The following is a 26,729-nucleotide window of genomic DNA, read 5'->3' on the forward strand; positions in this document are numbered from 1 at the left end:
CATACGATCAGTGCTGAACCAACAGGCGTACTTACTGTTCTACATCCAGTCATTTCAATCTAATGTTTAAACCATTATATTTAGAATATTTAGAAAGGCATTTTATACCACCCCCCCCCCCCGCCCCCCCATCCATCATTTTTAGGTCAACAGATCTTAAACTGAGACTGTAACTCTGTGACCCGTGGTCCCGGTCATTGCTCCCCTCGCCCCGGTCAGCACGGCCAAGGTGAACGGGCCTCAGTTCACCTCCACCTCCTTCATCAGTCCACAGCTTCCTCCTCACATGGCAAAGGTATCACCGCACCACTGCACCATGCCAGGAAATCTGACTGGGAACTGGTTGTTATTGTTCACTAGTATAATTGAGAGGGCTGTGTTTTGTGTGTTTACACTGTTAAACTCTTACTTTCTGTTCCTGATATTCAGATTTCCCATAACTGACCGCTGTTCACTTTGCAGAATAACTCTCCCATGAAGGAGGACCAAGGTGGCTCAAAGCCTGGCAGCAGCAACAGCGGCAGCGTCCCGAAGAGCCGGCCCAGCACCTGCAGTTCTTCGGCTGCCGCATCCCACCTGCGCCCGCTGCCCTCGTCCTCTTCCTCCAGCGCACCACAGTCTACCTCAGACCTCAGTTGGCCTGTGCAGGTGAACGGTGGCGCCGCCGCTCACAATAGAGCAGCTTTCCTGGTTCCGTATGGCCAAGAGTCATCCGACGAGTCCGACCAGGAAGGCGGAGCCTTGGATAATGGCACAGGGAAGTCTTACCCTGGTGCCAAGGCATCCGACGGGAAAGGTGGGATGGATGGTCCCCTCTTCCACAGCTCAAGCTGCCTCACGCCCAAGACCAACGGAGAGAGGCCCGTGGCAACCGCGGACGCCTTTGTGCCCAACGACGATGACTGGGATAAAGGTGCTCTTTACTTCTGTCCCTTAACACACGGCAAGACTATCTTGGATAAGTCTGAGGCACACCGGTTTATCTCTGGAGATAAACCAAGCTCTATTTGTTGTCATGGGACCACTAGTGGTGAATTTACTGTGGTCTGTGTTGCCTATTATCTTTTCTGTCCTCATTGTGAATTTGGTTGTGTTTGTAGATGTAAGAAAATGGTTCATGCCTCAAAAAGATTTACCGTCCGCCGTAGCTCGAATGTGCTCACCATTGCTTTAAAGCGCTTCGACTTCAACGGAAGCAAAATTGCAAAGGTTTGACCACCGTACTTAATTCTGCCGCACTGTTGTACACTTTCCTTAGTCGTTTCACGTGATCTATGCCGTTGCACAACTGTTCTCTGTCCCCCTGTGCAGGACGTGAGGTATCCAGAGTATCTGGACATGCGTCCGTTCATGTCGCAGTCCCACGGAGAGCCACAGCTCTACGGCCTGTACGCTGTGCTCGTCCACTCCAGGTTTAGCTGCCACGCCGGACACTACTACTGCTATGTGAAGGTTTGATGTGCTGCGCGGTTTCAGCATTCTCTGCGTTTTTGCACTGAGTTTCTGCTCTAGCTAATGGATGGAATAATGTTTTTATTTCAGTCTGGTAATGGGCAGTGGTATAAGATGAACGACGCATCAGTAACTGTAAGCGACATACAATCAGTGCTGAACCAACAAGCGTATTTACTGTTCTACATCCGGTAAGTTCAACCTAATGTTTAAACCAGCTCCAGATTTTTGAATAGTGGAATATTTAGAAAGGCATTTTATACACTTTTATTGACTGTAACTCTGTGACCCGTGGTCCCGGTCATTGCTCCCCTCGCCCGGTCAGCACGGCCAAGGTGAACGGGCCTCAGTTCACCTCCACCTCCGTCATCAGTCCACAGCTTTCTCCTCACATGGCAAAGGTATCACTACACCACTGCACCATGCCAGGAAATCTGACTTGGAACTGGTTGTTATTGTTCACTAGTATAATTGAGAGGGCTGTGTTTTGTTTGTTTACACTGTTAAACTCTTACTTTCTGTTCCTTATATTCAGATTTCCCATAACTGACCGCTGTTCACTTTGCAGAATAACTCTCCCATGAAGGAGGACCAAGGTGGCTCAAAGCCTGGCAGCAGTGTCCCGAAGAGCCAGCCCAGTCACTGCATTTCTTCGGCTGCCGCATCCCCGACCTCTGACCTCAGACGGCCTGTGCAGGTGAACGGCGGCGCCGCCGCTCACAATAGAGCAGCATCTCTGTCTGGTGCGCCAGGCTCTAGTGAAGGCAGACGAGCGCGTGAGGAGCGGAAGTGTGATAAAGACTCTGAGCAGCCACACCTTTCCTCCACCCTGAAGGAGCGAGGCAGATCCAGGCAGGGACATTATCGAGAGCGGGAAACCCGGAGTCGGGAGCGCTACGGGCACCGCCATCGCCATCGCCATCGTCCCAACAGAGACCACCATACTGATAAGGATCGCTCGGCCAGTCGAGAGAGGATCCCTGGAGAGCGAGAGGGAGATCGCCACCGGGACGGGCACACCCACCACCGCCGAGACCACTACCACCACCGGCGCCATCACAGCAGCAAGGACGAACGAGACCGGGATGTGGAGAATGGTCAAGGTGACTTCCCTCGCTCATTTGAGTACTATGTTGGGAAGAAAGACTCGGGACACAAGCGGGCTAAAGCACCACGCCCCGCCAGCCCTGCCCCGCGGCCCCAGGCACAAAAGCGTAGCCTGTCGGACAGGGAGGATCCATGTGAAGAGCGGCCTGTCAAAAAACATAAGAAATCCAAGAAGAAGAACAAGGACAAGCGGAGGTAAGGAGCTATTTATGTTGCATGAGAACGGCCATTGCTATACTGTGTGTGACCAGGAGGGGTCAGCAAACAGAACTGTTACTGTTGTAGAAAATCTAGCAACCATAAGCCAGAAAGTGTACTACAGTTTCCTTAAGCAAATCATTTTCAATCTGCAGGAGTTCTGAGAGGGACCCATCAGACAGGAATGGGGACAGCAGCTCCTTCCGACACAAAAAGATGAAAAAGAAGAGGAGGAGGCACAACTTGGAGGAGGAGCCTCGTATGGAGTGTCGCTCTGGCCACAGCTTAGACAAACGTAAGCGCCGCCTCAGCTCCGACCCAGACGAGTCTTCACCCAGCGCCAAGCGACCTACTACTGAGGACTATTACCAGACTCAGTAGATCGTGCTCTGATGCCACGCTCCCTCCTTCGCCTTCCTCTGGACAGACAAAAGCGATGTCCGACCCTCTCACTCAGGATGTCGCTCCCCCGCTGTCCCCGCCTCCTCACAGGCCCCATTCAGCCCCCGAGACGCCAGCTAAGCCAACCGACACCACGCCTCGCACCCAGATGGCCTCGGCTGAGGAGCCCATCTACTGCCACGACACCCATGTGACGAAAGGCACCACGGCGCCCCCAGAGGCCAACCACGACCTCTGCTCACAGGGGGGCGACGGGCACGTGGCTTTAGAGAGGCCCGTGGCAACCGCGGACGCCTTTGTGCCCAACGAGGATGACTGCAGGGAAGATGCGGTGGCGTCTCTGTCTGGTGCGCCAGGCTCTAGAGAAGGCAGACGAGCGCGTGAGGAGCGGAAGTGTGTGCGCCGCCTCAGCTGCGACCCAGACGGGTCTTCACCCAGCGCCAAGCGACCTACTACTGAGGACTATTACCAACTTAACGTCACTCAGGTGCATAAGGGTCAACTTTCTTTCCAAGTTTCAATTATCCATTACAAACTAGTAATGAGCAGTGGTATGAGATGAACGATGCATCAGTATCTCTAAGTGACATACGATCAGTGCTGAACCAACAGGCGTACTTACTGTTCTACATCCAGTCATTTCAATCTAATGTTTAAACCATTATATTTAGAATATTTAGAAAGGCATTTTATACACTTTTATTCCCCCCCCCCCAATCCATCATTTTTAGGTCAACAGATCTTAAACTGAGACTGTAACTCTGTGACCCGTGGTCCCGGTCATTGCTCCCCTCGCCCGGTCAGCACGGCCAAGGTGAACGGGCCTCAGTTCACCTCCACCTCCTTCATCGGTCCACAGCTTCCTCCTCACATGGCAAAGGTATCACCGCACCACTGCACCATGCCAGGAAATCTGACTGGGAACTGGTTGTTATTGTTCACTAGTATAATTGAGAGGGCTGTGTTTTGTTAGTTTACACTGTTAAACTCTTACTTTCTGTTCCTTATATTCAGATTTCCCATAACTGACCGCTGTTCACTTTGCAGAATAACTCTCCCATGAAGGAGGACCATGGTGGCTCAAAGCCTGGCGGCAGCAACAGCAGCAGCGTCCCGAAGAGCCGGCCCAGCCCCTGCAGTTCTTCGGCTGCCGCATCCCACCTGCGCCCGCTGCCCTCGTCCTCTTCCTCCAGCGCACCACAGTCTACCTCAGACCTCAGTTGGCCTGTGCAGGTGAACGGTGGCGCCACCGCTCACAATAGAGCAGCTTTCCTGGTTCCGTATGGCCAAGAGTCATCCGACGAGTCCGACCAGGAAGGCGGAGCCTTGGATAATGGCACAGGGAAGTCTTACCCTGGTGCCAAGGCATCCGACGGGAAAGGTGGGATGGATGGTCCCCTCTTCCACAGCTCAAGCTCCCTCACGCCCAAGACCAACGGAGAGAGGCCCGTGGCAACCGCAGACGCCTTTGTGCCCAACGATGATGACTGGGATAAAGGTGCTCTTTACTTCTGTCCCTTAACACACGGCAAGTCTATCTTGGATAAGTCTGAGGCACACCAGTTTATCTCTGGAGATAAACCAAGCTCTATTTGTTGTCATGGGACCACTAGTGGTGAATTTACTGTGGTCTGTGTTGCCTATTATCTTTTCTGTCCTCATTGTGAATTTGGTTGTGTTTGTAGATGTAAGAAAATGGTTCATGCCTGAAAAAGATTTACCGTCCACCGTAGCTCGAATGTGCTCACCATTGTTTTAAAGCGCTTCGACTTCAACGGAAGCAAAATTGCAAAGGTTTGACCACCGTACTTAATTCTGCCGCACTGTTGTACACTTTCCTTAGTCGTTGCACGTGATCTATGCCGTTGCACAACTGTTCTCTGTCCCCCTGTGCAGGACGTGAGGTATCCAGAGTATCTGGACATGCGTCCGTTCATGTCGCAGTCCCACGGAGAGCCACAGCTCTACGGCCTGTACGCTGTGCTGGTCCACTCCGGGATTAGCTGCCACGCCGGACACTACTACTGCTATGTGAAGGTTTGATGTGCTGCGCGGTTTCAGCAATCTCTGCGTTTTTGCACTGAGTTTCTGCTCTAGCTAATGGATGGAATAATGTTTTTATTTCAGTCTGGTAATGGGCAGTGGTATAAGATGAACGACGCATCAGTAACTGTAAGCGACATACAATCAGTGCTGAACCAACAAGCGTATTTACTGTTCTACATCCGGTAAGTTCAACCTAATGTTTAAACCAGCTCCAGATTTTTGAATAGTGGAATATTTAGAAAGGTATTTTATACACTTTTATTGACTGTAACTCTGTGACCCGTGGTCCCGGTCATTGCTCCCCTCGCCCGGTCAGCACGGCCAAGGTGAACGGGCCTCAGTTCACCTCCACCTCCTTCATCGGTCCACAGCTTCCTCCTCACATGGCAAAGGTATCACCGCACCACTGCACCATGCCAGGAAATCTGACTGGGAACTGGTTGTTATTGTTCACTAGTATAATTGAGAGGGCTGTGTTTTGTTTGTTTACACTGTTAAACTCTTACTTTCTGTTCCTGATATTCAGATTTCCCATAACTGACCGCTGTTCACTTTGCAGAATAACTCTCCCGTGAAGGAGGACCAAGGTGGCTCAAAGCCTGGCGGCAGCAACAGCGGCAGCGTCCCGAAGAGCCAGCCCAGCCCCTGCAGTTCTTCGGCTGCCGCATCCCCGACCTCTGACCTCAGACGGCCTGTGCAGGTGAACGGTGGCGCCGCCGCTCACAATAGAGCAGCATCTCTGTCTGGTGCGCCAGGCTCTAGTGAAGGCAGACGAGCGCGTGAGGAGCGGAAGTGTGATAAAGACTCTGGGCAGCCACACCTTTCCTCCACCCTGAAGGAGCGAGGCAGATCCAGGCAGGGACATTATCGCGAGCGGGAAAACCGGAGTCGGGAGCGCTACGGGCACCGCCATCGCCATCGCCATCGTTCCAACAGAGACCACCATACTGATAAGGATCGCTCGGCCAGTCGAGAGAGGATCCCTGGAGAGCGAGAGGGAGATCGCCACCGGGACGGGCACACCCACCACCGCCGAGACCACTACCACCACCGGCGCCATCACAGCAGCAAGGACGAACGAGACCGGGATGTGGAGAATGGTCAAGGTGACTTCCCTCGCTCATTTGAGTACTATGTTGGGAAGAAAGACTCGGGACACAAGCGGGCTAAAGCACCACGCCCCGCCAGCCCTGCCCCGCGGCCCCAGGCACAAAAGCGTAGCCTGTCGGACAGGGAGGATCCATGTGAAGAGCGGCCTGTCAAAAAACATAAGAAATCCAAGAAGAAGAAGAAGGACAAGCGGAGGTAAGGAGCTATTTATGTTGCATGAGAACGGCCATTGCTATACTGTGTGTGACCAGGAGGGGTCAGCAAACAGAACTGTTACTGTTGTAGAAAATCTAGCAACCATAAGCCAGAAAGTGTACTACAGTTTCCTTAAGCAAATCATTTTCAATCTGCAGGAGTTCTGAGAGGGACCCATCAGACAGGAATGGGGACAGCAGCTCCTTCCGACACAAAAAGATGAAAAAGAAGAGGAGGAGGCACAACTTGGAGGAGGAGCCTCGAATGGAGTGTCGCTCTGGCCACAGCTTAGACAAACGTAAGCGCTGCCTCAGCTCCGACCCAGACGAGTCTTCACCCAGCGCCAAGCGACCTACTACTGAGGACTATTACCAGACTCAGTAGATCGTGCTCTGATGCCACGCTCCCTCCTTCGCCTTCCTCTGGACAGACAAAAGCGATGTCCGAGCCTCTTACTCAGGATATCGCTCCCCTGCTGTCCCCGCCTCCGCACAGGCCCCATTCAGCCCCCGAGACGCCAGCTAAGCCAACCGACACCACGCCTCGCACCCAGACGGCCTCGGCTGAGGAGCCCATCTACTGCCACGACACCCATGTGACGAAAGGCACCACGGCGCCCCCAGAGGCCAACCACGACCTCTGCTCACAGGGGGGCGACGGGCACGTGGCTTTAGAGAGGCCCGTGGCAACCGCGGACGCCTTTGTGCCCAACGGCGATGACTGCAGGGAAGATGCGGTGGCGTCTCTGTCTGGTGCGCCAGGCTCTAGAGAAGGCAGACGAGCGTGTGAGGAGCGGAAGTGTGTGCGCCGCCTCAGCTGCGACCCAGACGGGTCTTCACCCAGCGCCAAGCCACCTACAGTTGTGGTCAAAAGTTTACATACACTTGTAAAAAACATAATGTTATGGCTGTCTTGAGTTTTCAATAAGTTCTACAACTCTTATTTTTCTGTGATAGAGTGATCGGAACACATACATGTTTGTCACAAAAAACAGTCATAAAATTTGGTTCTTTCATAAATTTATTATGGGTCTGCTGAAAATGTCACCAAATCTGCTGGGTCAAAAATATACATACAGCAACATTAGTATTTGGTTACATGTCCCTTGGCCATTTTCACGGCAACTAGGCGCTTTTGGTAGCCATCCACAAGCTCCTGGCAAGCTTCAGGTCGAATGTTTGACCACTCTTCTTGACAGAATTGGTGCAGTTCAGCTAAATGTGATGGTTTTCTTGCATGAACCTGTTTCTTTAGCACTGTCCACATGTTCTCAATGGGGTTTAAGTCAGGACTTTGGGAAGGCCATTCTAAAACCTTAATTCTAGCCTGGTTTAGCCATTCCTTTACCACTTTTGATGTGTGTTTTGGGTCATTGTCTTGTTGGAACACCCAACTGCGCCCAAGACCCAACCTTCGGGCTGATGGTTTTAAGTTTTCCTGCAGAATTTGGAGGTAATCCTCCTTCTTCATTATCCCATTTACTTTCTGCAAAGAACCAGTTCCACTGGCAGCAAAACATCCCCAGAGCATAATACTACCACCACCATGCTTGACAGTAGGCATGGTGTTCCTGGGATTAAAGGCCTCACCTTTTCTCCTCCAAACATATTGCTGGGTGTTGTGGCCAAACAGCTCAATTTTTGTTTCGTCTGACCAGAGAACTTTCCTCCAGAAGGTTTTATCTTTGTCCATGTGATCAGCAGCAAACTTCAGCCGAGTCTTAAGGTGCCTTTTCTGGAGCAAGGGCTTCTTTCTTGCACGGCAGCCTCTCAGTCCATGGCGATGTAAAACACGCTTGACTGTGGAGACTGACACCTGTGTTCCATCAGCTTCCAAATCCTTGCAGACCTGCTTCTTGGTGATTCTTGGTTGACTCTTGACCATCCTGACCAATCTCCTCTCGGCAGCATGTGATAGCTTGCGTTTTCTTCCTGATCGTGGCAGTGACACAACTGTTCCATGCACTTTGTACTTGCGTATAATTGTCTGCACAGTTGCTCTTGGGACCTGTAGCTGCTTTGAAATGGCTCCAAGTGACTTCCCTGACTTGTTCAAGTCAATAATTCGCTTTTTCAGATCCACACTGAGTTCCTTTGACTTTCCCATTGTAGCTTTTGTAGCTGAGTCTAATCACTGGGTCAAATGAGCCCTATTTAAATGGGCTCATGAGAAGTCAACAGCTGTAGTCAATCAGAATCACTTACAAGAAGTGAAGAGGCCATGACATGAAGCTAATTTGATTGACACAACTCGCTACATCACCAAAATTGACAAATTTTGTTGCTGTATGTATATTTTTGACCCAGCAGATTTGGTGACATTTTCAGCAGACCCATAATAAATTTATGAAAGAACCAAATTTTATGACTGTTTTTTGTGACAAACATGTATGTGTTCCGATCACTCTATCACAGAAAAATAAGAGTTGTAGAACTTATTGAAAACTCAAGACAGCCATAACATTATGTTTTTTACAAGTGTATGTAAACTTTTGACCACAACTGTACTACTGAGGACTAATACCAACTTAACGTCACTCAGGTGCATAAGGGTCAACTTTCTTTCCAAGTTTCAATTATCCATTACAAACTAGTAATGAGCAGTGGTATGAAAGGCATTTTATACACTTTTATCCCCCCCCCAATGCATCATTTTTAGGTCAACAGATCTTATGTAACTCTGTGACCCATGGTCCCGGTCATTGCTCCCCTCGCCCGGTCAGCACGGCCAAGGTGAACGGGCCTCAGTTCACCTCCACCTCCGTCATCGGTTCACAGCTTCCTCCTCACATGGCAAAGGTATCACCACACCACTGCACCATGCCAGGAAATCTGACTGGGAACTGGTTGTTATTGTTCACTAGTATAATTGAGAGGGCTGTGTTTTGTTTGTTTACACTGTTAAACTCTTACTTTCTGTTCCTTATATTCAGATTTCCCATAACTGACCGCTGTTCACTTTGCAGAATAACTCTCCCATGAAGGAGGACCAAGGTGGCTCAAAGCCTGGCGGCAGCAACAGCAGCAGCGTCCCGAAGAGCCGGCCCAGCCCCTGCAGTTCTTCGGCTGCCGCATCCCACCTGCGCCCGCTGCCCTCGTCCTCTTCCTCCAGCGCACCACAGTCTACCTCAGACCTCAGTTGGCCTGTGCAGGTGAACGGTGGCGCCGCCGCTCACAATAGAGCAGCTTTCCTGGTTCCGTATGGCCAAGAGTCATCCGACGAGTCCGACCAGGAAGGCGGAGCCTTGGATAATGGCACAGGGAAGTCTTACCCTGGTGCCAAGGCATCCGACGGGAAAGGTGGGATGGATGGTCCCCTCTTCCACAGCTCAAGCTCCCTCACGCCCAAGACCAACGGTTCCAGTTGCTTCCCCGGAATTCTCCCACGAGAAAACGGATCGGGACTTGTTCACAGTGCCCAAAATGGCCACCATAAAGTCAATGGCTTCAAACCATGTGATAAGGTATAAATTGATCAGTCAAAGCTGATTAAGCGATGGTGTTTTCGGTGGGGTACCTTTTTTATCACAGTATTTTTTAAATTCTGCATATGTATGTTTTATATTACTTTAACATTTAAAGACCAAAAATGCTTTCATTTGAATATTTGCAAACAGCACATGGTTTCCTGGTTCTACTCCTGAAATGCTATAGCTGTGTAGTTCCATCAGCTTCAGTATTCAGATAATACTATTAGACAAGAGGAATTAGACAGAGGAATTGTGAACCCATTAAGTAATATAATCGGTAAACTGAAGCCATCAAATGGCCGTTAACAGCTTTTTGTTGCTTGCGTTGTTCAGGCTACAGAAATTGGAGCATCTTTATCTTCCCTGGTGAGCCCCACCAGCGGGTTGGACTCCCAGCTCAGAAAGAACGCATACAGGTACACAAGCCGCTCTGGTCATCTTTCAGATTCACTCATTCAGCGAATAGAAAGGAAACACTGCAGGTAGATGAAGTGAGTAACACTGCTGCCTTTTTCTTCTCTGTTCAGCTCCAAGCCATCGTGCTCTGATGCCACGCTCCCTCCTTCGCCTTCCTCTGGACGGACAAAAGCGATGTCCGAGCCTCTCACTCAACATGTCCCCGCTGTCCCCGCCTCCGCACAGGCCCCATTCAGCCCCCGAGACGCCAGCTAAGCCAACCGACACCACGCCTCGCACCCAGACGGCCTCGGCTGAGGAGCCCATCTACTGCTACGACACCCATGTGACGAAAGGCACCACGGCGCCCCCAGAGGCCAACCACGACCTCTGCTCACAGGGGGGCGACGGGCACGTGGCTTTAGAGAGGCCCGTGGCAACCGCGGACGCCTTTGAGCCCAACGGCGATGACTGCAGGGAAGATGCGGCAGCGTCTCTGTCTGGTGCGCCAGGCTCTAGAGAAGGCAGACGAGCGCGTGAGGAGCGGAAGTGTTAAAGACAAGACAAAAGAAATGCTTCCATATGCTCATATAACAAATAAAGTATAATAGCATGTTACCTAAGCAATAACTTGGTTTCTCAGTGCACACAAAATGTAAAGGAACACTGAAATTCAACCTGACCATTAAAAACTGTAAATGAGATTTTCTTGATAATTTACTAGATTCTATACCTTTACATGTCCATGATCTTTACACAACCAGTCCTGCTGATTTAAATGACACAATAAAGTTATGAACAAAATAATTTGTAATGGATAATTCTAGAATGGAAAACAGAAGTATGGGGTTAATGTGGGATGTGCTTAGGAGAAAACTCATCTTAAATATTAGCAGTTTCCAGTTCTAGGGATTTTGGCCGCTTGAAAAAACCAAATGGGCCCCGGTCGTTTGGGGACTGTGTCAGTCATAACTGCACTCCCTCACCTAGCATCTCTGCTTAAATGCTTGTTTAATTCTGAGACTGTGGTTTCCTATTTGTCTGAATTTTCCCATAATGCCAAAAAAATTCTACTACCACCCAAGAATTGGTAGCCTTTGTTTATCCCCCAGGGCAAATGTAGACAGATTCTGCTGTACCATTTTTCAAAAATCCACACTGAAGTCTTAATTTTGTTAGGGCTTGGAGATACATTTCTCAGAAATTGGTTATCAGTTTCTCAGAAGTCTCCCATAATGCCAAAAGAATTCCACTGCTGCATGAGAGTATGAACCCTTAACTATCATAACAGTAAGTTTTTGCATATTTCACTGTACCATTTCCTCATAAATCCATTTTAGGTTCATACTGCATTTAGGTGAATTAAAGCACTCATATCAAATAGGCTGAATCTGTGTAAATATCCTTTTGATCCTGACCAGAGTGAGCTTGTTCACTTTCACTGAAACCGTCATCAAGAACATCATCCTGTTCTTCATCCATGTTGTCAGATTTCTTCTGACAAGTGTCATGACAAACTTCTATCAGGGGACTGATACAGTTAGGTTTTTGCATCTGAGATGCAGAATCCCTCCATCACCTTATTGTGTACTGTAAGGAACCATGTAAAGCATTAAATGGGCCTGAGGCCTCAGCATCAACCCACAGTCTTTGAGAGGTCATAGGTCATAGTTGGGTCAAAGCCTGCTTCAACTGCTTCCTACTAGCATCATACTTGGGTCAAAGCTGATGAATGAAGGACAATTACATCATGACAGTTCAGCTACCAGGTGTAAGAGAGGGAGGAGCTTGAAGGTAAGAGAAAGGGACACGAATGGAGGATTCACATCCAACACTCCAAAATTAAGGTTTTATGTTGTTCTCAACGACTTTGTTATTGCATACCCTGTTGGTGTAAAAAAATAAACTGTTTTTTTCCCATCACCTGACTCCCTGTCCACTGTGTAATTTGGTTTTGTGCATGACACCTAGCTTTAAATTATCAGTCAAGCAACCAATGAGTATATTGAAGATGAGTTGTGAGTGGTGTCATATCATACATGTATTCTCTGAAAGAAGGGATTTGAGTGCCATCCTGCAACTTCTTTCCACCAACAACCCCCTTAAAAGCCAAAATAAACACATCCATTGACATGGTAAATGCCAACAGTAAAATTGTACAACCTGCCATTATGCCCATTTAGACAGCCAAGATATGGTATTTTCACCTGTTTTAAAACAAAATGGGATATCTTCAAAATGGGCTCTCATCCACCTAGTGTCTGGTACCTGAAAGAGGTCATATGCCTTCCACAAAAATTGATTAGTGCTGTGGTACATCCTGAGAAGCCAGAAATGTGCTGATCAACTTCACACAACTATAGCTGCTGGGAATCAGTGCCGGAGTGGCTAATCGGGAGATTCGGGAGGATTCCCGATGGGCCGGCTCATGTCAATCTCTAGTTTGGGCCGATTAGGAGGGAAAAATAATTTTGGGCCGGATTTGGGCATGAAACTCCCGGGCTGAAAAAGTGGCCCACTCCGGCCCTGCTGGGAATTGTGGTTGGAAACAAGGAGAGTAAAAAGGTTTTGATATTAGCAAAAAGCTTGTGATGTTTGGTTATAATTTGAAAGAACAAAATCATCTAAACAGATTTGTAAGGTGTGGTGATTACTCCCGTAAGCATACCTTTAGCTGAAATGGGAGTTCAACTGATTACATGTAATTTTTATTTTCACCACTGGGTGCAACTGACAGCAAGGAATTAGCCACAGATAAAACAAGATAACCACATTCAGTACATTAGTATATTAGCACATTAGTACACTAAAACCAGGGCTTAATTTGAGCCGGATCCTGCCGGAACAGGATCCGGGAACTCTTTCATTTTGAAGGGTGCGTTCCGGGAACTGTCTGCCTCGATCCGGTAACTTTCAAGCCTACTAATTATAAGTTATGAAGAAATCTGTCTGTGTTAAACCAATTAATTGAACAAATAATTCTATAAAATACATTTTTTAAACACAAGAGCCACATTCAGGCTTCCTAAATCACATAAGAGCCCTCCTTTTTAGCGATGCCTTTAGGCGTCTCCCCTATAAAGCTAGTTATACTTTAGCGAGTGACCGTAGCGCGCGACTCCGCACACATCGCGCGAACCTCCGGAGGAGGAGGAGGCGTTTATACTTGCCGCGTCACATTATTTAGTGTGCTAGTTAGTAGTATAAAGAAACACCCCTCAAAAACAGGGGAAGGAATATTTACCTGACAAATTTTAATGTTGCTTTGTGTTTCAGATTTGTAAATTGCTGGAATTTAGGCTAAAGTACTTGAAAATGCACTTAAATGCACTTCTGCACTTAAAACACTTATAAAACACACGTAAATCATTTAAAAGTCATTTATATATACGAATTGGCTTGCTATTTTGACATTTGTGTGCCTAAGCGTTGTGTTTTGTGTGCGTGCCGGTGACATTGTTGGCATCAGTGACCCCTTGTCTCATGCCGCTGTTTGCGTTCTGGCATCGTTTGATTTACAAATTAAGCACTGACTTAACGTTTTAAACGTTTTATCACGACAAGAGCTACGCGATACTGCTCTAAAACACAGTGCTCTGATAAAGAAGATAAATGGAATGTATGGAAGCCCATTTCCGCCACGTAAAATAAAAAAAAAATTGCTATCTCATTATTTTGAGATTCTAAGTCATTATATACTATAGTATCTCAAAATAATGACTTAGTATCTCGAAATAATGAGATAGCAATTTACTTAATAATGAGAAAAAAAAATATGTGCTGTTTTTTTTTTTTTTTTACTTTAGGTGGTGGGAATGGGCTTCCATATAAATGTCTGTATTGTAAAGACGACATTTTACCCTGATGCTTTTGTCGGCATTTTTCAGGTGCCCTGGATGCTGCTGCTGAAAAAATCAGAGAATTGGAGGTCAAGGTCAGAGAATTAGAATCTCAGCTCAGGGGCCTGCAAATCAACAGATTTTGTGCAACTGATGAGAAGTTCAGATTCTACACCCGTTTTCCATCAGAGAAGGTATTTTTGATCTTTTGGGAGTCGGTTGCTCCCTCAGCATCCAGGTTGGTGTACTGGAGTAAAGCACAGAGGAACGAGGGTGTGATGGAAATTGAGAAACCAAGTCCAAGTCAAAGACTGGCACAACAAGACTGGAAATAACAAGACAGTCTGGAATTCTCAGCCTACTGGAACCAGGAGATGCATGCATGGCAGACAAGGGCTTTGTCATTGACCAGATGCTGTCTGATGTTGGTGCAACACTCATCATCCCCCCCTTCAAGAAATCCACCTGCTTCAGCAAGGAGGACACGGAGAAAACACAAGCCATAGCTCGTCTCTGAATCCTGGTGGAGAGAGCTATCAGAAGAGTCAAAGAATACCACATCTGGCACACAACCATTCCTCTTACCCTTTCAGGCTCAGTGAATCTGCTGTGGACTACCGGTTGTTGTAATGACCAACTACCAAGGTCCCTTAGATTTAAACAGTGATGTACCTGTCTAAATTATTCTTGTAACACTGGAAGAAACAAAGATACAAAATTATTTATAGTTCTATTCATGTTTAATGATGGAATGAAGGTTTTTTGTTTATATTATGTTTTTTTTTTTGTTACAGACCTGTAACAACTTCTTTAAGAGGCTTCTCTGTCCTCCACTCATTACCTGTATTAATGGCACCAGGATGATGTTTCCTCTTGTGAGTCTTGGTTCCTCCCAAGGTTTCTTCCTATAGTTTTTGAAGGAGATTTTCCTTGACCACTGTTGCCTTTGGCTTGCTCACCAGGGTTTTTTTTTTTGTTGTTGATGATTCTGGACTTCTATAAGGGTGCTTTGTGTAAAAACCACTATATAAATACATTTCATTTGATGATTAATGTTTATTAAATGTTCCTTTTCTACACAATGTTTGCATATTTCATTAATTAAGGTAACAGGCTGGTAATATAAATACAGATTTAATACATCAGGGTATATACAGAGATTCTTAAGTTGAATTTAATACCTTTTTAATACCTACAAAATATTTTTTAATACCAGCATGACTTAAAGCGGCGACTGAAGTGGCCTCTCGGTTGTTGCTAACCACTGGCCTAAACCAGTCTTTAAACAGGCATGAAAATGGGTCAGTGTCAGTCCTGCCTCCCTCCTGTCGGTCATGTCTTCTGTTTGTCTTTTATTTTGAAATTTCTTAGTTGTGTCTGTCTTCACTCCCCTGCCCCCTCGTTATTGCTTTCTGCTGTGTCTTGTTGAGTCCCTTGGTCGGTTAGTGTATTTAAGTCTTGTGTTTAATCTCTTGTTTGTATGCGATTTGGTATCTTGGTCTTTTGTGTCTGTAATACTAGTCTGTATGTACTCCTTGTATTTTGTGTGACTTTGGTTTCTCTAGGGGTATTGCTTGTTGATGTCTTTGCTTTTATTTAGCCTTGTCCACCCAGCTATTCCTGTTAGTGTTGTTTGGTTCATAAGTTAGGTGTTTGATTATTCTTGGGGTATGTTTTGTGTGCTTTGTGTATATGTATCAGTTTTGTCATTAAATTCATTGTTCAGTCCGCACTTGCGTTCAGCCCTCTCTCCTAGTTGTTACCGAATAACCGACCTACAATGAACGCAGCGGACAGTGGAGTGAGGCATGTTGCTTGCTTGCCTCCTCCCAAAGATGATGAGGACTTTCAGGTACAGCTGGACTATTTGCAGTCATGTTTCATTTTGGACACTGCAGGTAAACCTGTTGCAATGCCCTCTTTAACTGACTCCCCAGACATGTACGATGGAGAGGAGCGTAATGCTGATGCCTTTGTTCTACAATGTAGCCTGTATTTTCAGTTCCTGACATGCCCTATGCCACCGGAAAAGGCTCTGGTGCTCTTTATGAGGGCAAGACTACAGGGAAAGGCGCTTCAGTGGGCAAACATCATCCTTGCGCACCGGACGGAGGAAGCCTGGACTGTGGAGGGGTTTTTCAAACTCTTACAGGCTAGGTTCTCCGGTGTTGCCCCCCAGCCCTACAGCATGTCTGAGACTGTAGGTGCTACTACACCTCTTCCTGGAGTGGTCTTCTCCACCAGTATGGTGGATTTTCCTAAGACTTTTTTTGGGGGGGTGCTATGAGCCTATGCGTCGGGCCCTCATGTCTCATCAGACCGACCCCATTGGCAATGTGGGGAGGAAGAGGGGACTGAGGGGCGGCGCAAGGGCATGTCCATGTTCCTCCCCAGATGCTCCAGCGGCCTCGGCGCCTCCTAACCCGCAGACAGACATACATTTGCTATCAAATCAAAGCCCATCCTATCCTCTAAAATATTAATATAAACTGATTCCACTGTAGGCAAGGTAGTTAATCACTGTATGTATAGTGACATAGAACATTTGTGGAATTACGGTAAATTGCAAATAAACAAAATACAACATGACTGTTGTCCACAAACTTTAAATAAATTATGCATGCAATGTATGGATTATATTCAGATATAACCAAAAAACTTCTCTCTGCCTCAGAGGATGAAACATGGACTACTAAAAGCAACCAGAGCTTCCACTTGCCCAAATAATCCATGTACCTCTGAAGGCAAAGCATGAATGATCTCTGCAGCTTCTGCACTGTTACTGTATCTTTGTACCAGTACTCTCCTAATAAGGTGATACATAATATTTAAAATAATATAACAGGTTTGATTATTATTATTTACTTAAACTATTTCCGCTCTTTAAAAAAAAAACTCAGGAGTGTTGTGTCCTGTGGTTTTATTTGTTTCTTTGGTGGCATGCTGAAATGAAATGACAAAAAATGTATGTTAAGGTTTCCTGACTAGACAAGACTAACGTTAATGTTGGACAGTCCGTGTCCCAAACAGCACACTCTGGAACATTACATACTGCACTACTGAAAACACTTCAAACCATGGTGTCCTTTTATTTATTCGTTTATTTGTTTTATTCATTATATTTTATTTTTTACACATTCAGTGTAGTAGCAGTTTTGGACGTGGCCAGAGAGTAATGTAACTTTATGTTTCAGAGAGCTTTCTGACAAGTTTTAATATAAACGTTAGCTAACCCAAACCCTCCTAGTCTGGTACCATAACAGCACATTACAATAAAGCTATTTTATGGTCATATGGTTGGCTATTCATTGCTCTTATCACTGACCTCGCATTTAACTGTGCGTTCACACCGAAAGCGATAAAATCGCTCTCCGTCGCCGAGTCGCCAGCATCGCATCGCGTGGGGGCGTGTCCAACAAACATCACGCCGGCATGCAGCACGTGACAGATATGCAAATCACATTTTTAAAGCAGGACGCAGTATTTATGTTAATCTATTGATTACAGGACACACGATTATAAAGGAGTGCGTGTATAAAACATAGTGTGTGTATAAAATACATATAGTATATAAACCTAAAATGTTTATGTATTTTTTTTTTACTTTTTACCCCAGACCCAAAAATCAAACAGGAATTTAAAAAATCATAACCAATAATCGGGTATACGCTAATGTATTGCAGATGTTTTTTAACAAATGAACAGTATTGAACGAGGGTGTGATGGAAATTGAGAAACCAAGTCCAAACCAAAGACTGGCACTTGTGGATGAATTGTTCATGTACTGCTGCTGTGTTGCAGTTGGCCTGAAAGAGAAGGTTCTTGCAGACATCTTTGGGGTCAGCACAACAACTGTAAGCAGAGTTCTCATCACATGGGCCAACTATTTATACCTGGTCTTGGGGTCAGTGCCAACCTGGATGTAAAGGGAACAGGTCCAAGCAACCATGCCAGAGAAGTTTAAACAGTACTGTTCAAACGTTAAGAGTGATCCTGGACTGTACAGAAATCAGATGCAAAACTCCATCATCGCTTACACTCCAGTCTGAAACATTTTCAGTGTACAAGAATCACACAACTTTTAGAGCACTGATAGGTGTTGCCCTATGTGGTGTAATCACCTTTGTTTCAAACCTCTTCACAGGGGCAGTGTCTGACAAAGAAATAACAAGACAGTCTGGAATTCTCAGCCTACTGGAACCAGGAGACAAGGGCAGACAAGGGCTTTATCATTGACCAGATGCTGTCTGATGTTGGTGCAACACTCATCATCCCCCCCTTCAAGAAATCCACCTGCTTCAGCAAGGAGGACACGGAGAAAACACAAGCCATAGCTCGTCTCTGAATCCTGGTGGAGAGAGCTATCAGAAGAGTCAAAGAATACCACATCTGGGACACAACCATTCCTCTTACCCTTTCAGGCTCAGTGAATCTGCTGTGGACTACCGGTTGTTGTAATGACCAACTACCAAGGTCCCTTAGATTTAAACAGTGATGTACCTGTCTAAATTATTCTTCTAACACTGGAAGAAACAAAGATACAAAATTATTTATAGTTCTATTCATGTTTAATGATGGAATGAAGGTTTTTTGTTTATATTATGTTTTTTTTTTTTTTGTTACAGACCTGTAACAACTTCTTTAAGAGGCTTCTCTGTCCTCCACTCATTACCTGTATTAAGGGCACCAGGATGATGTTTCCTCTTGTGAGTCTTGGTTCCTCCCAAGGTTTCTTCCTATAGTTTTTGAAGGAGATTTTCCTTGACCACTGTTGCCTTTGGCTTGCTCACCAGGGTTTTTTTTTTTGTTGTTGATGATTCTGGACTTCTATAAGGGTGCTTTGTGTAAAAACCACTATATAAATACATTTCATTTGATGATTAATGTTTATTAAATGTTCCTTTTCTACACAATGTTTGCATATTTCATTAATTAAGGTAACAGGCTGGTAATATAAATACAGATTTAATACATCAGGGTATATACAAAGATTCTTAAGTTGAATTTAATACCTTTTTAATACCTACAAAATATTTTTTAATACCAGCATGACTTAAAGCGGCGACTGAAGTGGCCTCTCGGTTGTTACTAACCACTGGCCTAAACCAGTCTTTAAACAGGCATGAAAATGGGTCAGTGTCAGTCCTGCCTCCCTCCTGTCGGTCATGTCTTCTGTTTGTCTTTTATTTTGAAATTTCCTAGTTGTGTCTGTCTTCACTCCCCTGCCCCCTCGTTATTGCTTTCTGCTGTGTCTTGTTGAGTCCCTTGGTTGGTTAGTGTATTTAAGTCTTGTGTTTAATCTCTTGTTTGTATGCGATTTGGTATCTTGGTCTTTTGTGTCTGTAATACTAGTCTGTATGTACTCCTTGTATTTTGTGTGACTTTGGTTTCTCTAGTGATTTTGCTTGTTGATGTCTTTGCTTTTATTTAGCCTTGTTCACCCAGCTATTTCTGTTAGTGTTGTTTGGTTCATAAGTTAGGTGTTTGATTATTCTTGGGGTATGTTTTGTGTGCTTTGTGTATATGTATCAGTTTTGTCATTAAATTCATTGTTCAGTCCGCACTTGCGTTCAGCCCTCTCTCCTAGTTGTTACAGAATAACCGACCTACAATGAACGCAGCGGACAGTGGAGTGAGGCATGTTGCTTGCTTGCCTCCTCCCAAAGATGATGAGGACTTTCAGGTACAGCTGGACTATTTGCAGTCATGTTTCATTTTGGACACTGCAGGTAAACCTGTTGCAATGCCCTCTTTAACTGACTCCCCAGACATGTACGATGGAGAGGAGCGTAATGCTGATGCCTTTGTTCTACAATGTAGCCTGTATTTTCAGTTCCTGACATGCCCTATGCCACCGGAAAAGGCTCTGGTGCTCTTTATGAGGGCAAGACTACAGGGAAAGGCGCTTCAGTGGGCAAACCTCATCCTTGCGCACCGGACGGGGGAAGCCTGGACTGTGGAGGGGTTTTTCAAACTCTTACAGGCTAGGTTCTCCGGTGTTGCCCCCCAGCCCTACAGCATGTCTGAGACTGTAGGTGCTACTACACCTCTTCCTGGAGTGGTCTTCTCCACCAGTATGGTGGATTTTCCTAAGACTTTTTTGGGGGGGGTGCTATGAGCCTATGCGTCGGGCCCTCATGTCTCATCAGACCGACCCCATTGGCAATGTGGGGAGGAAGAGGGGACTGAGGGGCGGCGCAAGGGCATGTCCATGTTCCTCCCCAGATGCTCCAGCGGCCTCGGCGCCTCCTAACCCGCAGACAGACATACATTTGCTATCAAATCAAAGCCCACCCTATCCTCTAAAATATTAATATAAACTGATTCCACTGTAGGTAAGGTAGTTAATCACTGTATGTATAGTGACATAGAACATTTGTGGAATTACGGTAAATTGCAAATAATAAACAAAATACAACATGACTGTTGTCCACAAACTTTAAATAAATTATGCATGCAATGTATGGATTATATTCAGATATAACCAAAAAACTTCTCTCTGCCTCAGAGGATGAAACATGGACTACTAAAAGCAACCTGACCAGAGCTTCCACTTGCCCAAATAATCCATGTACCTCTGAAGGCAAAGCATGAATGATCTCTGCAGCTTCTGCACTGTTACTGTATCTTTGTACCAGTACTCTCCTAATAAGGTGATACATAATATTTAAAATAATATAACAGGTTTGATTATTATTATTTACTTAAACTATTTCCGCTCTTAAAAAAAAAAACTCAGGAGTGTTGTGTCCTGTGGTTTTATTTGTTTCTTTGGTGGCATGCTGAAATGAAATGACAAAAAATGTATGTTAAGGTTTCCTGACTAGACAAGACTAACGTTAATGTTGGACAGTCCGTGTCCCAAACAGCACACTCTGGAACATTACATACTGCACTACTGAAAACACTTCAAACCATGGTGTCCTTTTATTTATTCGTTTATTTGTTTTATTCATTATATTTTATTTTTTACACATTCAGTGTAGTAGCAGTTTTGGACGTGGCCAGAGAGTAATGTAACTTTATGTTTCAGGGAGCTTTCTGACAAGTTTTAATATAAACGTTAGCTAACCCAAACCCTCCTAGTCTGGTACCATAACAGCACATTGCAATAAAGCTATTTTATGGTCATATGGTTGGCTATTCATTGCTCTTATCACTGACCTCGCGTTTAACACGGGCGCAAACTACCCGCCGCTCCAGCGAGGCGAGAGCTCGGGTCAGTGACATTGACTGTATATAAAATGGACGGTACGTCACCGTTGACTCCCATTGTGAGTTTTTGAAGCCACCAAGATGGCCACAAGGACGCTGCCATCTTGAAAATTGCAGCCAGAGCATGCGCATTAGAACCGGTAGGCAGGACAGTATCTCCGCCAGAGACCTATCTCCGCTCCGACATTTGTTAGGATACGCCCACCAGTATAGACACTTTTGACGTTTTACAAAATAAACAAAGGTAAAAGGTTTTAATATTGCTGTCGAGAGTTTTGCTGTCGAGAGTTTCGCGTTCACGTTTGAGCGTCTGGTATTAGATGTCAACCAACGCAGCTATTAACTGTCAATCACCTTATCGCCACACCCCTTTAAGTAACACTTAATAACTTCTATAAAATCTGTTTATCATAGAGAAAAACACTGGAAGAGATACTAACGCAATGGGGTCTTACAGAATTGACAAAATATAATTGCTCAAAAAACTTATTTTACGTGTAATAAAAATTCAAAGTTTGTCGTCCGGCCCGTTCACCAACATGGGAATGGGCGGGGTTAAAAGTTGTACTGCAGCCAGCCACTAGAGGGCAGCTGACTCACGTTTTAAACGTTTTATCACGACAAGAGCTACACAATACTGCTCTAAAACACAGTGCTCTGATAAAGAAGATAAATGGAATGTATGGAAGCCCATTTCCGCCACCTAAAATAAAAAATAAAAATTGCTATCTCATTATTTTGAGATACTAAGTCATTATATACTATAGTATCTCAAAATAATGACTTAGTATCTCGAAATAATGAGATAGCAATTTACTTAATAATGAGAAAAAAATATATGTGCTGTTTTTTTTTACTTTAGGTGGTGGGAATGGGCTTCCATATAAATGTCTGTATTGTAAAGACGACATTTTACCCTGATGCTTTTGTCGGCATTTTTCAGGTGCCCTGGATGCTGCTGCTGAAAAAATCAGAGAATTGGAGGCCAAGGTCAGAGAATTAGAATCTCAGCTCAGGGGCCTGCAAATCAACAGATTTTGTGCAACTGATGAGAAGTTCAGATTCTACACCCGTTTTCCATCAGAGAAGGTATTTTTGATCTTTTGGGAGTCGGTTGCTCCCTCAGCATCCAGGTTGGTGTACTGGAGTAAAGCACAGAGAAACGAGGGTGTGATGGAAATTGAGAAACCAAGTCCAAACCAAAGACTGGCACTTGTGGATGAATTGTTCATGTACTGCTGCCGTGTTGCAGTTGGCCTGAAAGAGAAGGTTCTTGCAGACATCTTTGGGGTCAGCACAACAACTGTAAGCAGAGTTCTCATCACATGGGCCAACTATTTATACCTGGTCTTGGTTTCAGTGCCAACCTGGATGTAAAGGGAACAGGTCCAAGCAACCATGCCAGAGAAGTTTAAACAGTACTGTTCAAACGTTAGAGTGATCCTGGACTGTACAGAAATCAGATACAAAACTCCATCATCGCTTACACTCCAGTCTGAAACATTTTCAGTGTACAAGAATCACACAACTTTTAGAGCACTGATAGGTGTTGCCCTATGTGGTGTAATCACCTTTGTTTCAAAGCTCTTCACAGGGGCAGTGTCTGACAAAGAAATAACAAGACAGTCTGGAATTCTCAGCCTACTGGAACCAGGAGACAAGGGCAGACAAGGGCTTTATCATTGACCAGATGCTGTCTGATGTTGGTGCAACACTCATCATCCCCCCCTTCAAGAAATCCACCTGCTTCAGCAAGGAGGACACGGAGAAAACACAAGCCATAGCTCGTCTCTGAATCCTGGTGGAGAGAGCTATCAGAAGAGTCAAAGAATACCACATCTGGGACACAACCATTCCTCTTACCCTTTCAGGCTCAGTGAATCTGCTGTGGACTACCGGTTGTTGTAATGACCAACTACCAAGGTCCCTTAGATTTAAACAGTGATGTACCTGTCTAAATTATTCTTCTAACACTGGAAGAAACAAAGATACAAAATTATTTATAGTTCTATTCATGTTTAATGATGGAATGAAGGTTTTTTGTTTATATTATGTTTTTTTTTTTGTTACAGACCTGTAACAACTTCTTTAAGAGGCTTCTCTGTCCTCCACTCATTACCTGTATTAATGGCACCAGGATGATGTTTCCTCTTGTGAGTCTTGGTTCCTCCCAAGGTTTCTTCCTATAGTTTTTGAAGGAGATTTTCCTTGACCACTGTTGCCTTTGGCTTGCTCACCAGGGTTTTTTTTTGTTGTTGATGATTCTGGACTTCTATAAGGGTGCTTTGTGTAAAAACCACTATATAAATACATTTCATTTGATGATTAATGTTTATTAAATGTTCCTTTTCTACACAATGTTTGCATATTTCATTAATTAAGGTAACAGGCTGGTAATATAAATACAGATTTAATACATCAGGGTATATACAAAGATTCTTAAGTTGAATTTAATACCTTTTTAATACCTACAAAATATTTTTTAATACCAGCATGACTTAAAGCGGCGACTGAAGTGGCCTCTCGGTTGTTGCTAACCACTGGCCTAAACCAGTCTTTAAACAGGCATGAAAATGGGTCAGTGTCAGTCCTGCCTCCCTCCTGTCGGTCATGTCTTCTGTTTGTCTTTTATTTTGAAATTTCCTAGTTGTGTCTGTCTTCACTCCCCTGCCCCCTCGTTATTGCTTTCTGCTGTGTCTTGTTGAGTCCCTTGGTTGGTTAGTGTATTTAAGTCTTGTGTTTAATCTCTTGTTTGTATGCGATTTGGTATCTTGGTCTTTTGTGTCTGTAATACTAGTCTGTATGTACTCCTTGTATTTTGTATTCCCTATTAGATGTACTTTGTGTGACTTTGGTTTCTCTAGTGATTTTGCTTTGTTGATGTCTTTGCTTTTATTTAGCCTTGTTCACCCAGCTATTTCTGTTAGTGTTGTTTGGTTCATAAGTTAGGTGTTTGATTATTCTTGGGGTATGTTTTGTGTGCTTTGTGTATATGTATCAGTTTTGTCATTAAATTCATTGTTCAGTCCGCACTTGCGTTCAGCCCTCTCTCCTAGTTGTTACAGAATAACCGACCTACAATGAACGCAGCGGACAGTGGAGTGAGGCATGTTGCTTGCTTGCCTCCTCCCAAAGATGATGAGGACTTTCAGGTACAGCTGGACTATTTGCAGTCATGTTTCATTTTGGACACTGCAGGTAAACCTGTTGCAATGCCCTCTTTAACTGACTCCCCAGACATGTACGATGGAGAGGAGCGTAATGCTGATGCCTTTGTTCTACAATGTAGCCTGTATTTTCAGTTCCTGACATGCCCTATGCCACCGGAAAAGGCTCTGGTGCTCTTTATGAGGGCAAGACTACAGGGAAAGGCGCTTCAGTGGGCAAACCTCATCCTTGCGCACCGGACGGGGGAAGCCTGGACTGTGGAGGGGTTTTTCAAACTCTTACAGGCTAGGTTCTCCGGTGTTGCCCCCCAGCCCTACAGCATGTCTGAGACTGTAGGTGCTACTACACCTCTTCCTGGAGTGGTCTTCTCCACCAGTATGGTGGATTTTCCTAAGACTTTTTTGGGGGGGGTGCTATGAGCCTATGCGTCGGGCCCTCATGTCTCATCAGACCGACCCCATTGGCAATGTGGGGAGGAAGAGGGGACTGAGGGGCGGCGCAAGGGCATGTCCATGTTCCTCCCCAGATGCTCCAGCGGCCTCGGCGCCTCCTAACCCGCAGACAGACATACATTTGCTATCAAATCAAAGCCCACCCTATCCTCTAAAATATTAATATAAACTGATTCCACTGTAGGTAAGGTAGTTAATCACTGTATGTATAGTGACATAGAACATTTGTGGAATTACGGTAAATTGCAAATAATAAACAAAATACAACATGACTGTTGTCCACAAACTTTAAATAAATTATGCATGCAATGTATGGATTATATTCAGATATAACCAAAAAACTTCTCTCTGCCTCAGAGGATGAAACATGGACTACTAAAAGCAACCTGACCAGAGCTTCCACTTGCCCAAATAATCCATGTACCTCTGAAGGCAAAGCATGAATGATCTCTGCAGCTTCTGCACTGTTACTGTATCTTTGTACCAGTACTCTCCTAATAAGGTGATACATAATATTTAAAATAATATAACAGGTTTGATTATTATTATTTACTTAAACTATTTCCGCTCTTTAAAAAAAAAACTCAGGAGTGTTGTGTCCTGTGGTTTTATTTGTTTCTTTGGTGGCATGCTGAAATGAAATGACAAAAAATGTATGTTAAGGTTTCCTGACTAGACAAGACTAACGTTAATGTTGGACAGTCCGTGTCCCAAACAGCACACTCTGGAACATTACATACTGCACTACTGAAAACACTTCAAACCATGGTGTCCTTTTATTTATTCGTTTATTTGTTTTATTCATTATATTTTATTTTTTACACATTCAGTGTAGTAGCAGTTTTGGACGTGGCCAGAGAGTAATGTAACTTTATGTTTCAGAGAGCTTTCTGACAAGTTTTAATATAAACGTTAGCTAACCCAAACCCTCCTAGTCTGGTACCATAACAGCACATTACAATAAAGCTATTTTATGGTCATATGGTTGGCTATTCATTGCTCTTATCACTGACCTCGCATTTAACTGTGCGTTCACACCGAAAGCGATCAAATCGCTCTCCGTCGCCGAGTCGCCAGCATCGCATCGCGTGGGGGCGTGTCCAACAAACATCACGCCGGCATGCAGCACGTGACAGATATGCAAATCACATTTTTAAAGCAGGACGCAGTATTTATGTTAATCTATTGATTACAGGACACACGATTATAAAGGAGTGCGTGTATAAAACATAGTGTGTGTATAAAATACATATAGTATATAAACCTAAAATGTTTATGTTTTTTTTTTTTACTTTTTACCCCAGACCCAAAAATCAAACAGGAATTTAAAAAATCATAACCAATAATCGGGTATACGCTAATGTATTGCAGATGTTTTTTAACAAATGAACAGTATTGAACGAGGGTGTGATGGAAATTGAGAAACCAAGTCCAAACCAAAGACTGGCACTTGTGGATTAATTGTTCAGGTACTGCTGCTGTGTTGCAGTTGGCCTGAAAGAGAAGGTTCTTGCAGACATCTTTGGGGTCAGCACAACAACTGTAAGCAGAGTTCTCATCACATGGGCCAACTATTTATACCTGGTCTTGGGGTCAGTGCCAACCTGGATGTAAAGGGAACAGGTCCAAGCAACCATGCCAGAGAAGTTTAAACAGTACTGTTCAAACGTTAAGAGTGAT

General features: G+C 44.9%; 3 protein-coding genes across 4 annotated transcripts in view; all 3 read left to right on the plus strand.

Annotated features, from left to right (window-relative positions):
- Positions 1 to 474: 474 nt before the first annotated feature.
- On the plus strand, positions 475 to 3,138 carry LOC143502085 (uncharacterized). The gene is made up of 7 exons (XM_076995269.1): positions 475 to 913; positions 1,101 to 1,209; positions 1,312 to 1,452; positions 1,543 to 1,643; positions 1,778 to 1,853; positions 2,021 to 2,754; positions 2,913 to 3,138. The coding sequence occupies exons 2-7, from the start codon at positions 1,111 to 1,113 to the stop codon at positions 3,136 to 3,138; spliced, it is 1,377 nt and encodes a 458-aa protein (XP_076851384.1). The 5' UTR covers positions 475 to 913; positions 1,101 to 1,110.
- Positions 3,139 to 5,094: 1,956 nt separating this feature from the next.
- LOC143502086 (uncharacterized) lies at positions 5,095 to 6,894 on the plus strand. Its single transcript, XM_076995270.1, has 3 exons — positions 5,095 to 5,196; positions 5,765 to 6,510; positions 6,669 to 6,894. Exons 1-3 carry the CDS (start codon positions 5,095 to 5,097, stop codon positions 6,892 to 6,894), a joined length of 1,074 nt encoding a protein of 357 aa, XP_076851385.1.
- Positions 6,895 to 9,290: 2,396 nt separating this feature from the next.
- Positions 9,291 to 26,729, plus strand: part of LOC143502081 (uncharacterized) — a 76,370-nt gene continuing 58,931 nt past the window's right edge. The window contains exons 1-4 of one of the 2 annotated variants that reach the window (XM_076995265.1): positions 9,291 to 9,308; positions 9,476 to 9,973; positions 10,313 to 10,395; positions 10,507 to 11,269. In XM_076995265.1, coding sequence (XP_076851380.1) covers positions 9,300 to 9,308; positions 9,476 to 9,973; positions 10,313 to 10,395; positions 10,507 to 10,651 — 735 coding nt within the window. In that variant the 5' untranslated portion in view covers positions 9,291 to 9,299 and the 3' untranslated portion in view covers positions 10,652 to 11,269. Of the gene's footprint in view, positions 9,309 to 9,475; positions 9,974 to 10,312; positions 10,396 to 10,506; positions 11,270 to 26,729 lie in introns of those variants that run through there. The other variant, XR_013127083.1, reaches the window with a different exon arrangement.

This window comes from Brachyhypopomus gauderio, unplaced genomic scaffold, assembly GCF_052324685.1.
Source record: "Brachyhypopomus gauderio isolate BG-103 unplaced genomic scaffold, BGAUD_0.2 sc189, whole genome shotgun sequence".
Lineage (NCBI taxonomy): Eukaryota > Metazoa > Chordata > Actinopteri > Gymnotiformes > Hypopomidae > Brachyhypopomus > Brachyhypopomus gauderio.

Coding starts and splice junctions, on each gene's coding strand:
- LOC143502085 (XM_076995269.1), top strand. CDS start 1,111: ATGGTTCATGCCTCAAAAAGATTTACCGTCCGCCGTAGCTCGAATGTG. Junction 1,854..2,020: donor TTTCTCCTCACATGGCAAAG/GTATCACTACAC, acceptor TTCACTTTGCAG/AATAACTCTCCCATGAAGGA. Junction 2,755..2,912: donor AAGAACAAGGACAAGCGGAG/GTAAGGAGCTAT, acceptor TTCAATCTGCAG/GAGTTCTGAGAGGGACCCAT.
- LOC143502086 (XM_076995270.1), top strand. CDS start 5,095: ATGTCGCAGTCCCACGGAGAGCCACAGCTCTACGGCCTGTACGCTGTG. Junction 5,197..5,764: donor ACTACTACTGCTATGTGAAG/GTTTGATGTGCT, acceptor TTCACTTTGCAG/AATAACTCTCCCGTGAAGGA. Junction 6,511..6,668: donor AAGAAGAAGGACAAGCGGAG/GTAAGGAGCTAT, acceptor TTCAATCTGCAG/GAGTTCTGAGAGGGACCCAT.